This window comes from Apus apus, chromosome 1 (genome assembly GCF_020740795.1).
Source record: "Apus apus isolate bApuApu2 chromosome 1, bApuApu2.pri.cur, whole genome shotgun sequence".
Classification (NCBI taxonomy): Eukaryota; Metazoa; Chordata; class Aves; order Apodiformes; family Apodidae; genus Apus; species Apus apus.
Genome location: NC_067282.1, coordinates 109,892,096 through 109,909,559, shown reverse-complemented (window position 1 = coordinate 109,909,559; position 17,464 = coordinate 109,892,096). Strand labels below are relative to the sequence as shown.

At 40.8% G+C, this 17,464-nt stretch overlaps 1 protein-coding gene across 16 annotated transcripts in view; it reads left to right on the top strand.

Moving 5' to 3' along the window:
- Window positions 1-226: 226 nt before the first annotated feature.
- Window positions 227-17,464, top strand: part of CNKSR2 (connector enhancer of kinase suppressor of Ras 2) — a 475,055-nt gene continuing 457,817 nt past the window's right edge. For 5 of the 16 annotated variants that reach the window (XR_007888446.1, XR_007888445.1, XR_007888447.1 and 2 more), the window contains exon 1: window positions 259-424. Coding sequence is in view for 13 of the 16 variants with exons in the window: in XM_051608940.1 (XP_051464900.1) it covers window positions 361-424 (64 nt within the window). In the remaining 3 variants the exon portion in view is untranslated. Of the gene's footprint in view, window positions 425-17,464 lie in introns of all 16 variants that reach the window. The other 11 variants (XM_051608943.1, XM_051608941.1, XM_051608945.1 and 8 more) reach the window with 5 other exon arrangements.

Genomic DNA, 17,464 nt, shown 5'->3' with positions numbered 1-17,464 from the left:
CCGGGCTGACCCCCCCGCGCCGGCCGCTCTGCCGCCCGGGGACCGGCCCCTCGGCGGGACCGGGAGCCGCTGCCCGCGGGTCCGCGGGGGCGGGAGGCGTCGGAGCGTGCCGCCGCCTCCTCCCCCTTCCTCCTCCTCCCCCTCCCCGCCGAGCCGGCAACATGAACTGAAATCCCCAGAGAGGCACAGAGGCGGCGAGCGAGCGAGCGGAGCGGAGGCAAACGGGGATTTAGCGGCTCTCTCCTCTTCCTCCTCCCGCCGCCGCTCGGGCACCAGGCAGCGCCGTCCCCCCGCCCCGCACAGCCTCGCCCCTCGCCCAGAGAGCGGCGGCCGCCCGAGCCCCGCGCCCCCGAGTCCCTCATGGCCCTCATCATGGAGCCCGTCAGTAAGTGGTCGCCGAGCCAAGTCGTCGACTGGATGAAAGGTGAGGAGCGGCGCCGGGGCTGCGCGGTGCCCCTCTCCCATCACCCAACACCCCATCCTCGCAGGTGCTTCGCGGCTCCCCCCCGCCCCGGGGTCACGCCTCCCGGCACCGCCGGCTCCCCCACGTTTTGGCTGGGGGTGAGAAGGGAGGGGGGGAACGCCATCGGGGTCGCACCGCCGGGGCTAGGGAGGAGTGCAGGAGTCGGGGGCCCCGGACTGCCCCAGGGCGCGGGGCCGCGCTCCCCGCTCGGCTCCCGGGCGCAGGGTGGGGGCGGCTGGCGGCTCCTGCCCGCCCATAAGGCCGGTGTGGAGGGACGGGGGGAAGGCTGTGCCCGGAGGATGCTCCCGGGCGGCAGCCGCGGTGTGGCGGATGGGGCTGCCCACCCCAGCAGCGAAGGGGATGCGAGGAGCGTGGCCGGCTGCTCCCGGCAGATGCGGTGCGAGATGACTCGAGAAATAAAAGTTTAACCTGACGTGGGGCACTCGCCCCTGCGGGGGGCACGGCTGCAACCGCGCCCCGCGGGGACTGGGGGGATGTGCGGCGGCAGCACCGTAGCCGGCGGGGTCGGTGGGTCTGTCCGCCCCCTTCGGGAGCGCCGGGGCTGCCGACCCCCCCCCTCCACTGTGCCCTGAAACCGGCCTACCGCTCCTCCGGGCGGGCCGAGGGCACCCACGAGTGGGAGGGTCGCGATCCCCCTCCCCAGGGGCGGCAGCATTTAGAGGTCCATGATTTACAGTAGCCTGGAAGAGTCCGCTGGGCTGCCGGGTGTTTGTGCTGCTGCGCTGCTTCTCCAGATGCCTCACCTGTCCTCCCTCAAAATAAAGTCTAATGAGAATAAATTTTGGACTTTCTGGAAATGCTTTTTTGTCACTCTGCGTGCATCGGCATGGCTTTAACACTGAAATTTATAAAAGGTCTTTTTGTGGTGGTGTTTGGTTTTGAGTGGTTTTTTTGTTGTTCTACCCTTCAAGTTAGGCTGCAGCTGTGTTTTGAATAAATCACCATCTAGTATTATGTATCTTTTAATAAAGATAGAATGTCCGGATGGGTACAACTTTTGAACAACTGCTACATTGTGGGAGTTCTTTATACCATGCTGCATCTACTAATGTGACAGTTTCATCATCCTTAAAATTTCAGGCATATAGCATATGTTTTCAGTTATTCTCTCCTGGCATTTAAAGCTGTTGAGTTATAATTATATTCAGTAACATACATAGTTTTGCTGTTTCTGAAGCATTCTCAATCTACCTGGTAAATATTCAATATCCAATTGGTAAATATTAATAAAAAAACTTGAAGGAGCCAGATGATCAGTGTTGAAAGCAAGCCCTTTTCTACTTCAAAATGCTTTATTACAGCAATTTAGCTTCCAGCATTTTTACTTCAGGGGATAAAAAGGAAAAAAAAAAAAAAAAAAAAAAAGATTGTGTAGGAGTTTTTTCAAATCAGTGTCTGAGATACTGCAGAAAAATAATGAATTTACAGATAGTGCATTTTTAAAACACTTCAAGGAATGCCTTACATCAAACAACTCTTAAATGCTAGGTGAAGTACATTGCATACACTGCTCTTGTACTGCATCAATACAGAATCAGTTATTTAGAACAACAGGCTGACTAAATGCTAACATTAACAATTGTGAGGCTGGATAAAGGTTTGTGGTTAGAAACCTGACTAACTCACAGAGCTGCTGATCTGTTTCTGAAAACAATTTAAAAAAAACCCCAAACAAACAGTGCAATTGTGTCTACTTTTTGGGTTATGAGGCTCTCTTTATAGTGTTAAACCTGTTTATTTTGGTGCAAATACTCCATTGTTTCTCTGGAGTGCTTTCATTTTTACTGAGCAAACATGTAAATTTTGCTTCAAGCTTTCATTTCTTCATTCTGTCTTCTGAACTGCAGATGAATCTTTGCTTCGAGTGAGGTGCAAAGAGATAAAACACCTGCCTTTGATTAGCACTATTTGTTTGAGGCAAAGTGCCTAGACAGACACTATAGTTTCAGAAGTTGAGCCTGGAAATGGGTATGACCACCAGCTGTGGGCATGTCTGGTCCTGCCTGATGGATCATGTTTGATCACCCCTGTCCGAGTTTGCAGGAAGGACAATAGTTGTTAAGGGCAAGTGGTCTTGGCTGCAACAACTTTGTTTTCCTCACTTACCATTTGTAACATTGCATACATTGTTACTGAAATCCGGATGAAAAGTTGTTCAACTGCTTCTTTAAACTTATTGTCACCAACAAATTTTAGTTCTGAAAGTCTCAGAAATAGCTTATTTGTGTTCTAAGAGGTATCCAAGACAGTTCAATGAGGGAAATGTGAATGGGTCTTTATGATGAGAACTTTGAGATGACTGCATTAGTGGTCTTTGCATTAGCAGCAGTCAAGTCTGGTTTGCATAATTTGCCTTGAACTTCAAGATGTGAGAATATTTTGCCTATTTACTGGGGTTATTTTGCAGGATTATAAATGTTGAACTCGTTTTTAACCTCTTCCTCTTTGTCAAGAGTATTCTTCAAAATAGATTTAAATGTTCAAAGCAAAATCTTTCCTGAAAAAGAAAATCCTACTGTTTAACATTGTTTACAGTTATCTGAAAGTGAGGGGAAATGAAACACTTTAGATTTTATTGCTCTCATTGTTTTTGTGATGATCTTGCTTGTATGACCTGACCTGAACATTTGCAATAAAGAGCTCTGTCTAGAATTCTTTATTTAGGCAAAAGAGCCATTCCTTCAGTTGCATTTTGTTCAGGACAGTGATGAAGCATCAGGCCTAATATTAAAAGATGTGAGAAATGAAGACAAGGAAAGTATTCCTGCTTACAATGTTAGATAAAAGCGCAGAGTTCTGGGCTGGATGGCTAGAGAAGGAGCAGGCTCAAGACCGGGGGTATTCATGGAGTAAATACAGCCTCTCCAATGTCTTCTCATTTTTTAACTCCTTGGTTCGTACATGGTTGGTCTATGGATCCTTTAATAGGCTGTGGACTCTAATCCTGCTGAAGTAGAGTTGTACCTGGAATTGGTTATGCAAATAAGCAACTACTTACATTTCAACCTATAAAAACATGTATGATAAAGAATTGTGGATCAAACTACCAGCTAAAACTTTGTAAATGAAAAGGGCAAAAGGAGCGGAACCTGTGTTAGAGTATGAGTTTTTGTATGGCTTAAAATGAACCGACCAACAGAAGATTAGCTGTCATAGAGCTTGAAAAGGAGCAGATGGATTAGCTCACCTCTCCCACAGGATGACATATTGTATGTGGAGGATAAAACGAATATTTAAATTGGCTCGAACTCTGTATTATTTTGCTTTTCATATATTTAGTACTAATTTTAAAGGCCCTGCATGGATCAATGAGCTGAAACTGTCAATCACCTCCTCTGCCTCCCTTTTGGAGGACAGGTGTGAATTCTGCTGCTGCGTTGCAAGACGTTGACACGTTGCATAGGCGAGCACCATTGAATGTCATGGCTTTCACTGACTCAGGAAAGGAACATGTCAGATGTGTTTCAGATTTCTGAGGCACTGAGAAAACTCAAAAGACATGCAATTACTTTCCAAACATCAGGGCGTTTTTAACTGAGTCTTGTAGTCTAGCTTCTTTTGTCTGAGGTTATTTATAGTGACTGTAGTTTGATAAGGACTTGCTGCTTTTAACAATACTGTAGTTTTAATTCAGTTCCAATCTCCCTGGCAGAATCTGTTCAAAATGGCAGTCCACCTGAAAAAATCGATATTACTTTATCTAACAAAGCTTAAATATTTATTTTTTGTTTGCTGAATGACAGCTCACAGAGTTTGTACTAAGCTCATACTGCTTAAACTGTTGTAATGGTAGTCAAACTGAAGAAGCTGACATCTGAGGCGTGAAGTTGCTCTAAAGGCTTCCAATGCTAAGGAATGGAGGCTCTTTACCTCTATAAAATCTACTCTATCAATGTTTAGAAGATAAAAGTATTTAGAAGGACTAAAGAAGAGGAGGAGAAACATTAATGTGCTAGCAAAGCAAAAGTGAAGTGCAAAAGTTCTCCATGTGGATTATTAAATACTATATGTATTTAAGAACTGAGTTTCTGTCTGCTCTTCACATACAGAAGTTCATGTCCATTTTCAGTACTGTGTGTGTTTGCATGGGGTCGTCATAGGCTACCAACAGCTGTGCTCCACTTGGTATAACTGGAATTGTATTTTATTTGTCAGGAAAATGCAAGAGTTTGTGGGGATGCTCTTAAACAAAAGACTAATACTTAATACTGTTTTTTTTAAAAAAGAGGTTGCCATGGGGATCCCCTTAGTCCTTTTCCTGCATGTCCCAAAGACTTCTGTGACAACATCCAGGTCCTGCTGCTATTCCTGAGACATTTGGTAGTTCATCAGTGAAGGCACAAACCCTCTTGTAGTGCTGAGATCTAGCAAATAAATTTAAGTCTTAAAACTAGCAAGGATGACTCCTGTTCATAGGGTCACTATCAGACCTACTTCATTTTTTGCCTTGGCTTTCTCTGAAGAAGACTGTGTTATGAACACTGTTTAGGAGACAGCTGTTTCTGGAGTGTAGGATGGACTACAAAGACCTGGGAGTAGGTACTTTAAGGTAGAGAGGAGTTTGTGCACATATATGTATGTCTCATTTGGGGCTTTCAATTTTGTCCTTTTTTTTTTTTTTTTTTTTTCCCCCCTAAGGTTTAGTGAGTCAAAGTGCTTTCTTATGCTATTTTCCTTCATGTTGCTTTTGGTAGGGCCCTTAACAAATGTGGCTATTAGAAACAATATGAAAAAGGCTGGATTGTCTCAGGGAAAGAAAAGTTGGATATTTAACAGTATGAAAAATGCTTGGTTTCTGAAACTTTAATTCCTTGTGAAGCTTTTGTAGATGACTTATGAGCTGCAGCATAGGCATGAATTTAAATAGTCTTTGCTAAGTGCCATATGTGGAATACATCAGGTGTTCTACAATTTGTCTGCATTAAAACTTTTTTTCTCCGAAGAAAAGCAAACTGAAAATTTGCACTATTGCAGACTACATGTAGTACTTCATTAGCTTTGAAGTGATGCTATTAAATGGAGTTCTGACTTTTACTGTACTGCCTAGCAAGAAAAGCTGTAGAACAATATGAAATAGTGCTATAGCTGGAGCACGGTTACAATGACCTCCTGAACTTTTTAGTCGATACATAGTTACTCCATTTTTAAGAAAGTAATCAGGGTTTTAGTAAGGCAAGTTGATGGTCTTTTTGGAGAGAGGGGTTTGTACAAAGACTGATAGTCAAGAGTCAAACTGCAGTATTCCAAACTTTAGTCAATAGTCAAACTGCAGTATTCCAAACTTTAGTTTTAGGGACTTCAGTGTTAGAGCTGAAGTGCAAGCAGCGCTGGAAGATCTCTCTCTTTAGCTTGTTTATTTTTCCAGTGGATCTCTCTCTTTTTGCTTGCCCTTCTGACATTAGGAGTTTTAACAGTATCAATGTCCACCACATCAGTCATGGTGATGTGTTTCAGAGCATCTTGGTTTGTGATTAGACAACCTCTCCTGCCATTGTTTATCAGCAGAAAATGAAACTGCGGTTGAAAGGGGGATGTGACAAAGCCCAACAGCCTGGGTGTTGCCATAGCAAAGGCTATGTTACATAAGCAGTGACTCTGGAAATAATTCATGCAGCCAAATTTTAAGTACAATATGAGAATTCATTTCTAAACTAATAATCTTTTTGGGAGGGAGCTTTCCTAGGCAAGGTGGTCTCACTCGCTACTGAAATTAATGCGCTGGTTCTGAAGCTCTGCCTGTTTACACCTTTATTTTGTTTGAACATATTGTTCTGTTTCTGAAACATCTGTTAGTTTAAATATGGACTCACAATATGTTTTCTCAAGTGGTTTTTTGCAACAGCTCAGTGAAGCTCTATATTCTGATCTTATTTGGATTTATTTACACACTGCAGTATTAAACGCAGCAATTTACAAATGCCTTGTCTGGTTAATGGGTGTCAAGAATTTTGCAAGGCAGTGATATAAACAAGATCACTTTTCAGATGAGAGTTTTGAAATGTATATACAGATGTATTTTTAGAATCTTTGCAAGTAGTTGCCTTTTAGTGCTTTGGCAATAGTAGAAAAGGCAGTGTTGTCTTCTGAAACCCAAACTGGCAAATGGTGTAGCCTATCTGACTGATCCTCTAAAGTGTAGATAACCATTTAATCTCAGTAAAGTTATCACAGCACTTGGTTGTACTGTGTTTCTCAGAGTCAAGGAGTAATACTTGTTATCGATTTCCAGAGGACTAAGGAAAAGCTATTTTCATGAGAAAATTCTTCATATATAGGCTTGCATTCAAAGGTATGCAACCATGTGAAAATAAAAGTTCATTCCTCAGGCTTCTTGGCTATTTAGATGCTGTGATTTTTTTCCAAGAAGTTACCATTTCCTCATTTAATCATAGGATACTTATATTAACAATCGTCTTTAACAAGCATTTACCTTTAGCAGGATAACTCAGCTTTAGATCTAAATAAAACATAACTGTGCTACTTTTACACTTACTGCTTAAATAATTTACTTCGTGTGACCTTTAAACCTTCAGTTTAGAAGCTGAATAGTTAAGAAGACAAATGCTCTTGGACAAGAGTTCTCAAATGTCTTACTGAAAAAAAACTCAATTCTGGAAGGGCTGTGTTGGGAAACTGTGAAATGCCAGATTTTCTTCATTCATCTCTTCCAGCTTTTCAAATACATCATTTTTTTTTTTTTTTAAAGATGAAGTAGGGACATGGAGATGAGTTGTATTTTAGAAGAACAAAAAAAATTGGGGTTCAAGATTAGGCCCATGTTATAGTCAAAATATAGAGGAAAGTAACTGCCACGTGAACCTACTTGCAGCACTGTGCAAGGAATTTAATTTCTGCTTGTGGCATAGTTGCACCTAGCAGGACATTTGCTCTTAAATTCATAATAGCTGACTGTCTCAGAACAAGCACCTGTTTCTTCTCATAATGCTCCTTTCTTGCAACTGAAGAGTGAAGGTCTGGAAGACACAGGTCTGTTGGTCTGGTACATCCAAGATCTAGAATACCACATGAGCATCCACTCATACACATGAGTTTCACCATTTATGGGGGTGATCAGATGTCTGGTAGGTGAAACAAATTTTTCCTTGAGGTTCCCCATGCAGGCATTTCTGTTATGCAAAGGGAATACAGTATATCAAGCCATTTTAAAGCACTGTAGGCTTGAAAGTCTAGCCCTTTTTATTCTGCTGATCTGCCAAATACTATGTTTGAGAAAATAACTGCGAGTGTGATGTTGTAGGGTGCTCACCATTTCCAGTTTATACTTTAAGAAGAAATTTAGGGCAGTTGGTACCTCAGATGAAGTGCCTAGAACAGTAATTTCAAAGTGTTTGGCCTTACATGATTAACATCTGCTACAGTACCATATGGTGGGAATTTCCAAGTAAAGTGTTAATTAATATATGAGTGTACCAGAGTAAGCCATAATTAAACTGTATTCAGTTGAAGTGTATTATTTTAATATAGTGGCATATAAAGTGCAGGACTTTTGTAGTGTACATTTTCTGTTGTGTGAAAAAGAGGGTAAAAAGTTGAGAATTAATTGAGACTTTAAGTGAAAGGTTCAAGTAGCTTTTTCTAACAAAGGGTTTTAAACTTGCATCAGCTTCAAATATCCATTGATCTAAGCAGAACATGGTCTTTGTTTGGCAATGCTGAATATTTGATTGTGAATGCTGCAGAATCCTCTGCTAGGATTTTTCGGGTGTCCACTGTGGGTGGTCAGTGAATATATGGCTGAGCTGTGCAAGCCTGTAAGCCATTTTCATATAACTTCTGATATCGCTGATGGAACTATGCCTTTACTTCTTGGTCTAGTACCACTGTTGGAATGAAATCTTCCTGTGTGAGCTGGCCAAAATGATCTGGAGGAGTGTTGGTGTAGGAGCTAAGGGTGTGCCTGAGCAAGCATAATGCTGGCACCTCTTGCTTGGTCCTCTTGTGTCTGGAAGGATGAGCATACCTATGGATACTGCTGAGCAGCTGGCTAGGTCACCTCTGAAGGACTCTTGCCTCCCACAGAGGATGATCATTGCCTGTACAGAGTGTTATACTATTACTGGTTTTTTTTTTAAGTGTCAATTTTTTTTTTTAGTTTGGCTATATCTACCAGTTGCCAATAGCTACAGCTATAAATGGCCTATTTTAAGTCTCTTCCCTGGTCTTGCTTCCTTTTCTGTTTCTCTTCTCTCCTGGTAATCTTAATGTCAGTAAGAAGGTGAATAGAACCTTCCTCTGCATAATGAGGGCAAGTAAATATAGGTGGGACACGCCAGTGTTGTCTGAGTAATTCACTTGATGGCATTCTTCTCTCTGAGTCAACACTGAAACCATTAATGAGAATGACAAGAGACCTTCTTATTTTTAATGAGATGTGAATGTGAAGTCTTGGCCAGGTGTGGTTACTGAAGGCTTGCTGGCATTCTTCATAATAGTGGGAAAGTCAACTCTAGTGCCCTAATTAAATTCCATGTTAATAATTAAAATATTTGCAACTGGACTCCACTCATTGATATCCATGACTGCAATGTGCCTTCCTTACTTACATGAATTGCTTTGTAGTTTTGTGGTTGCTTTCACACAGTTGGTATTTTGATTTGCAAGATGCAGTGCCACTCTTGTCCTTATTTTGTTTCAGATTTTCAAAAATAATGGTGGTGGACATGTTGAGTGCAAAGGAGTTGCTCTCTGAAAAAATAACTTATGTACCATCAACTGTTGTAAATCTTCACTTATCCTGCTTTGTGTACATCTTTTAAACACCTAACAAATAACAATTTCTTCTTGTCTTATTCTGATTGAAGTGTGATTGAATTATGAGGTGAAGTATCCAAAAAGTACCCTGATGAGTGTCCAACATTGGTTGACTTCAGGCTGGCTTATTTATTGTTTCTTTATGGTTATGGACAGAGCCACGTGCCCTTTGTCTCAATTTTTCTTCAGAGGTCAAGCATGGCTGGTTTTGGTAGCCTTTGTTTTATTAGACGTAATACGGAAAAAAAAAATACAAATCTGTTAGTGTGGTTTTATTTTTGTAGTCTACTTCTACTTGTTTCTAAAATTTCTATAATGGCATGATGATAAAGTGGTCACTATTGTTTTTCAGAGAGGTGTTTATTGCCCTTTTCAAATATTGTGGTCTTCAAATATTTTCAAATAAAACTAACTATATATTGGTTTAGTCTAGAATATGGAGGCTTATTGTTTCTTAAATTTCTCCTTATGTTTTTTAGTGTAATCTCGAGTGTTGTGCCCCACAAGTCCTCTTGAAAATACCCATAATCAGTAATTTAGCTGTTGGCTGTTGCACTCCAACATCAGATGTAGTTTTCGTTACTTTAGCGATTATTTCATTTTATGTTTTAAACCATATGAATCTTAGCTGTTTAAAGCAGTCTGTGGTCAAAAGCCTGTTTCTGGAACCCTGATAATTGAGTCCAAGAGCATAGTGTAGTGTGAAAAATGTGTCATGCCCTGCGTGTGGGTTTGAGAGAAGTTCAGCTGGGAAGTGTAATCATTGTACAGAAGAACTTTCCATCTAAGTGTCAGTTTGACCATTTGAGGGAAGGAGGAGAGTTTATCATTAGAAAAATATGAAAGTTATGTATATGAAAGGATTCCCTGAGAACAAATAAACTAATTTCTTAAAATAACTGGATATTTCATAGCCTTCAAATTATTGTTTTAAATGTCTGCTTTAATGTGAGTTCTGGTGAAGCTACCCTTAGCAACTACAGAAAGTAAAATGGTGGATGTCCAAAAATGAAACTTCTGTATTCCTGAGATCAGCATGTTTCCTTGAGTGGTGGTTTTTGTTTGTTGGTTTTTCCTTTTAAATAAAGGATTTTGTGTTCCTGATAACTACCTTGGTTTGAATAAACAGCTGAAGACTTGTGGCAAAGCTAAGAAAGGAATGCTAGCCATCTCCCTAGTGGAAATGTCAGCATTTGAAAATGGTCTCACCAGCTTGCCAAACCAAGGTCTTGAAAAAGCAAAACACCTGGTGCAAGACAAAAAAACCCACTTTTCTATAAAAATATACCCCAGGTACTATGTAGTATTTGCTGGATGAATAGAAGATTGTATTTGCTGTGAAAAGCTAAAGATAATTTCTTTTCAGTTACTAAAAGTTTACAAAGTTAGCTTGCAAGGAGCTCACTGATTCTTTGCTGGTTCTGTCTTGGTCAATAAAATCCTTTTCTGTTACTTATTTGGATACCATCTCTCTTCCATCCTAACTGTTGGTCCTCAGCTCACTGTAAGGAACACTGAACTATTTGATTATGAGCTTAAGGTAACTAGTGCTAATGAGATATGAATGAGTAAACCTGAACACACTGGACAATTAGTGACTGCCTCTGGTGGTGTTATCCGATCACAGGGTTTTATCTGTCTGCCTGAGATGATGCTTTCCAAAGCAGGCGTGCTGTAGGTAGCTGCCTGAGCATCAGAATGCCAGGGTTTGGGGAACAAGTTTGCAGGATACCACGTCCTCAGTGTTTCTTCACCTCAGCAAATCTATGCAAACTCCTGTTTATCGCAATGAGTGGTGTTCATGTGACAGAGTAACTGAGAAGATAACTTTGATAACTTAGCTATGTGTTACATTCTTTCAAATTTTCAAATTTCAAACAAAAAATTAACTCAGAATTTGTCTTTTAGTTGAAAAGGGGGTTAAGCAGAGTAAAAACTTTGCTGTCTGTTCCCTTATTAAAAACAAAACAAAACAAAAAACCAAACAAACCTGTACTTTAGATAACATTTGCTTATCAGTTGATAATACATTGCAAGCTATGGTGAGAATGGTGACATTTTAGATTCAAAGGAAGAATGACTATGCTAATAACTCTTCAATTGCATATGTACAAAATTTATTTGACTAACATGCAAAATTAAATAGCAACTAGGAATTGTAATGGTGTCTTGTCATTTCATTAGATTTCCTCACTTTGTAAATGTTTGTTAATTTGGTCTACCTCTTACAAGATAATTAAGTTGCATTTATCCTAAGAATTAAAACTCTTAATCTTAAGCCTGTACCCTTTCATGTAGTGTGCTCAAATGCTGGAAGGTGTTTTCTGCAGAATGGTGTTTTAATAAATCTTGCTAAATCAAAATTCATCTAAAGAAAGAGCTGAAATGAGACCTGTGATGGAAAAGATTGATGTGTGTTGGGTTTTAGTTTCAATCGATGGTAAATTTTTTTCTAAAGTTACAAATCTGTGTCATTTACTTTTCTTTTGATAGAATCTTTGAAAGTGTTGTGGCAGTTCACAAAGTTGTAGTGCAAGGTTTTTTAGTTCAAAGCATCTTCGTAAATATCAAATGTTATGAGTGTATCGCCTAGAAAGAAAATGGATTCCAGGTTACAGTAATTAAAAAATGAGCAACTAGATATAAATAGATTTGTAGTGGCATGGTTAGGTGTTTACATCTCAAGAGATCGTTAGTTGTTTTTTTTACTGCTCACTAATGTAGGATTTTGGTGTCATTGTAGAATAGCATTAAATGGTAAATTGTGAATGTTTTAATGGTAAAAATCAGCCATCAGTGTTGAGAAAAATAAATCCATGTAACTCCTCCAGAAGAATGCACTCTTCTGGTGTGTCATCAAGCACTGTAAGAACAATTGACTTGAATGAACTTTTGATGAGTTCCTGTATGTGCTTCCCTTTGAAGTTGTTATTGTATGACAGATGGGAAGTAAACTAGCTTAGGAGTTCAGAGAGGTCAGATAAGGCCAACTTTGAATAGTTGTCTGCCTAAGTGTTGGGCTTTTTCCCTTTTTTTCCCCTTTTTTTTAATGACTTTTTGCTGTGGCATATGTGACTTTATTTAAGTTTGCTCTGTGTGTTCTGATCCAATTGCTTGGTTTAGTCAGATGAATGTTTTTTGCTTTGTTTTGAATTTTAGCTTTTGTTTTTAGCATTAAATGTGGATATTTAGTTAGGATATGTTATTAAATATTAGATTTTCACACTGGGATGTGTTCCAGCTTATGAAATGAAGTCATGCTTGTCAAGAGATAGTAAATAATAAGCTTAGTAAGGTTTAAAAGATGTGTCTTTCAAAACATTAGCCCCTGTAATGAGTGCAAAGTGACAACAACACATAAATATCAATTGTTTTTCTCCAGTGGATCCATTTGAATATGAGTTTTCTTAATTTGAATTAAATTTTCTTTAGCCAGTTTAATGAAACAAGCAAGAAGGGATGTTTGTCTTTTGAGAAACCACAGTTTCTCATCCCAGAACAATGACTTGTTTTGAACTGAATCAGAACAATCCTACATTCATGTCGTATCTTGTAATCTCTGTTCCCAAACTCATGTAACAAATAAGAAACTGCTGTCCAGCAAATCCCCATTTAGCTGCAAGGGGGAGTATGGGATTCCCAACTTTGCATTTGTGACTGTCTGTATTTTGTTCTTCATTTTATCCTGAGTCTTTTAACCCTCCCGGGAACAGGGCTTGAAGCATAAGGTAGCTTGTGCTCTTAAGTACTTGAGCATTCTGGCTGGTGTGTGTGTGTGCATGTATATGTGGGCACACGTGTGGCTGGTGTGCCCAGGATGGCATTGGCAAAAATAGGATTTGGAAGACAAGGATGGGTCTGTCACCATCCCAGTTTGATCAGACAAAATTCTCTGCAGTCATGCCCTGAAAGGTTGAGTGTTTTTTTATTATTGTGGTCAGGTATCTAATTACTGTCTAGTGTAAGAGTGAATCCCCCTGTGGGCCTAGGTAAAGTCACACCTCTGCTAATAATCTATGCAGTGTGTTTTTCATTGATATTTCTGATGTGTCTCTTGGCCGCTGTGGGAGAAGAAGGATCTGGTGTAGCCCTTCTGTGGGGTGCACCTCTAGCCTGAAGCAAGGAGGAAAGTCGGAGCAGTATGTTGTAATACAAATGTATGATGTAGAAGGCAAAGTCATTTAGTGGAGAGGAGAAAAAAGGCATACTATGCATACACATATTTTCTCTGTTTTTTGTTCTATGTTAAATTATTTTTCTTTTTTTGAAGTTAGATTTTTACTTTTTTTTTGAAATTGCATGAAGAACAGTAAGTTCTTGACTGAGGAACCACATGGTATGAAATGGAACCCTGGGAAAGAGAAATTGCTTTTTCTAATGAGCAAATATTTCATTGTGATGAAAAAAGGGAAAGAAAAACAAAACCAGACAAGCAATGAAGAAAATTCCCTGTATTTAGTAATACAAGGATGCTTACCAAGTAGCCTAAACCTGCAGGATCTGGTGCTGAAACTAAGCAGCCATTACCCAAAGTAACAGAATATTGTTGTGGATACCACACTGCTGGAGACGCCATTTTTGGCTAACACAAAACTTTTGTACTCAGTACTGGAAGGCCTTGAAAATCCTACATTTCATTGTGTAAGACATTCTTATCCTGTGTGCCTGAACAACATTACAGAAAATGGTTCTTTATATCACTGAATTTTTTCCCACATGCTGCTGGACCCTCTGTATTGTTCCCTTTACTGGGGAGCTAACAGTCTTTCAGCAGCAGGTGAAGAGGCTGCTTGTTACCAACCTCCTAAGTTCCCTGGCTCCTCCTCATTATGGGGGAGAGAGAGGGTTAAATGCCTTTTGTCATCTCTGCTTTAAGTGCACTGAAGCATTTCTAACTGACTGGCTGCTTTTTTTAATGAAAGAAATTTGTCTTGTAACAGCTTTATATGCCCAGCTAATTAAAAACTCTCCATTATATTACTCTCTATATATCCGGTTTGGTAGGCAGAAACTGTTTGCTCTTTGACAGGTTCATTTATTGGTGATGTTGGCTTTGTAGGACGCCTCTGTCTAGAACTTGCGTAACTTAGAAATAATAAGGTATTAAGGCATTTTATATCTTGGAAAATACAAAGATTTGTTAATCATTAATACAGAAAACATTTTCAGTCTTGCTTAACATCATGAAGTACAATTTGTTTTGCACGTGAATACCTCAGCTTTACGGCAAGACTAAATTGAGGGACATTTAGTTTGATACATGAAGCTTGGGAATGAGTTTTAAATAAAGAAATCATTACAACATACAGTATGTCTTTGCTAGCAACCTGTTAAAAAGCTGTCAGGCAGGAAAAAGGCCTTTTTTAGTGATGAGGCAGGATTGTCTCCTTAGACATGCAGTGTTGGTTGATGCCCTTCAGATTATGTGAGGCCTTGGATGTTTTTCTAGTGGTCTCCTTGTTACAGTGTTTTGATTTCTTCCATACGGATCTGAGCGTGCACAGGTGGGACTTGAAGACTGCCATGCTACCTGTGACTTCAGGTTTGAGACCTGGAGATCTGAGGACTTTCACCCAGCTGGGAAGCTGGATCATCTCTTGAGGTGGAGACACCTTCTAAACAAATCATGCATACCCTGTTTTTCCTCATATCTTTTTCTCATGTCAAATGCTGGTGGGGTGGGCTGGCTGAGGATTAACAATCCCATTAACTTTTGTCCCAGCTGTCAAGCAGTCTCTTGACAAATTCTTCAGAGGTCATGTTGGTGCAGATTCTGTAGCATATTAAAAAAGGAGAAAGTAATTATTAGTGTCTTAAAATTTCACAAATAAGGTTTCTATTCAGTATATTGTTGCCAAGTCTGTTGATCAAACAAGGTGTGTTCTTTTTGCAAATATAGGAGTCTTAAAAATGAGGACCGACCAACCCCACCTCCCCAAAAGGAAGGGATGTAGATGGGCTTGCGTAGGCTCCTTTCTTCATCCCTAAGTAAAGAATCAGACACCAAGGACATTGCAGCCTGAGTGACACAATGGAATATGTGAAGTGAGTTGTGCGGGCTATTTGGAGGGAGAGATCTGGTAACCAAACAATAATTGCACAGGCTTCTGGCTGAACAGTAGAAGCCATCGCAATTTGCCATCTGGTTTACCATTATTCTGATTAAGTGTAGGAGGGGAGAGAGTGTTTATAATTCATAGTGTGGTATTTTGGGAGAGGCTTAGTGTCAGAAACCAACTGGATGGGTGCTTCTTGTCTTAGGCTCTGTAAAATGGTCGGCCCTATATAACCTACTTCTGCATATGTGAAAAGAGAGAGGCGATGTATGAATAGGCAGAGAAAGAAGAGTACTGCAAGTTTTTTGTTTTATATAGATTATCTGGTTAAATGATTTTGAGCAATAGGAAACCCTTTGGTGTGAAATTCTTGCCTGCTATAAACTATAGGTCTGCTTTGATCTTTCTCCATGCATATCACTGTTACAGTGATAAGTGAGACACTACAAAACAAATTTGTGCTGATGAAAAATAAACAAAGATACCGTCAAACCCTATTTCAGAAGCTCCTTGAAACTGTATGAGAAATATCAGAGCTTTGAGAAAATACTGATACATGGCATTGCTGTGGATGTGAGCTGGATCCCATTTATTACAGAAGCTTCAGTACATATTGCTCAGTAAGTTACCGATTATGAGTCAGGTCACAATAGGACTTTAAAGACTTTTAAAAGTGCTCTACAGATATGATTAATAGATCATTCGGTGAGTCTGTATAGTATATTCATGTGTTAAAATGGGGAACTGCAGGCTAGTCAGTCTCACCTCTGTGCCTGGCAAGATCATGGAACAGATCCTCCTGGAAAATCTGCTGAGGCACATGGAAGATAAGGAGGTGATGGGTGACAGCCAATGTGGCTTCACTAAGGGAAAGTCATGCCTGAGCCATTTGGTGGCCTTCTATGACAAGACTACAGAGATAGTGGATAATGGAAGATGTTACCTACCTGGATTTGTTCAAAGTAATTGGCCGTGTCCCACATGACATCCGGGTCTCCAAACTAACAAGACCTGGATTTGACAGATGGACCACATGGTGGATAAGTAATTGGCTGGATCACCACACCCAGAGAGTTGTGGTCAATGCTTCAGTGTCCAAGTGGAGGCAAGTGTTAAGTGGTGTCCCTCAGGGGTCAGTATTGGGACCAGTGCTGTTTAACATCTTTGTTGGAGACATGGTTAGTGGGATTGACTGTGTCCTCAGCAAGTTTGCTGATGTTACCAGGCTGTGTGGAGTAGTTGACACCCTAGAGAGGAGGGATGCCATCCAGAGGGACCTTGACAGGCTTGAGAGTTCAGCCAGTGCCAACCTCATGAAGTTTAACAAGGCCAAGTGCAAGGTCCTGCAGCTGGTTCAGTGCAACCTCAGGCACAAACACAGGTTGGGGGGAGAATGGCTAGAGAGAGAAGGACTTGGGGGTGGTAGTAGCTGAGAAGCTTGACATGAGCTGCCAGTGTGCGCTGGAGCCCAGACGGCCAACCACATCCTGGGCTGCATTAAAAGAAGTGTGGCCAGCAGGACCAGGGAGGTGATTCTGCCCCTCTGCTCTGCTCTGGTGAGACCCCACCTGAAGTACTGTGTACAGTTCTGGTGCTCTCAGCACAGGAAAGACATGGAACTGTAGAGAGGGTCCAGAGAAGGGCCACCAAGATGATCAGAGGGCTGGAGCACCTCTGCTATGAAGACAGGCTGAGAGAGTTGGGTCTGTTCAGCCTGGAGAAGAGAAGGCTCCAGGGAGACCTTACAGCACCTTCCAGTACCTGAAGGGGATACAGGAAAGCTGGAGAGGGACCTTTTACAAGGGCTTGTAGTGATAAGATGAGGGGGAACAGTTTGAAACTGAAAGAGGGGAGATTTAGGTTAGACATTAGGAAGAAATTCTTCACCATGATGGTAGTAAGGTCCTGGAATAGGTTGCCTGGGAAGGTTGTGGCTAACCCCTCCATGGAGGTGTTCAAGGGCAGGTTGGATGAGGCTTTGTGCAGGCTGCTCTAGTGTGAGGTGCCCCTGCTCATAGCAGCAGTGTTGGAACCTGATGATCTTTGAGGTCCCTTCCAACCTTGACTGTTCCGTGATTCTATGATTCTATGAAAATGAGCTCAAAATATCAGTTGAGGTCTTCAAGAGCACACTTTATTAATAAAGTCACAG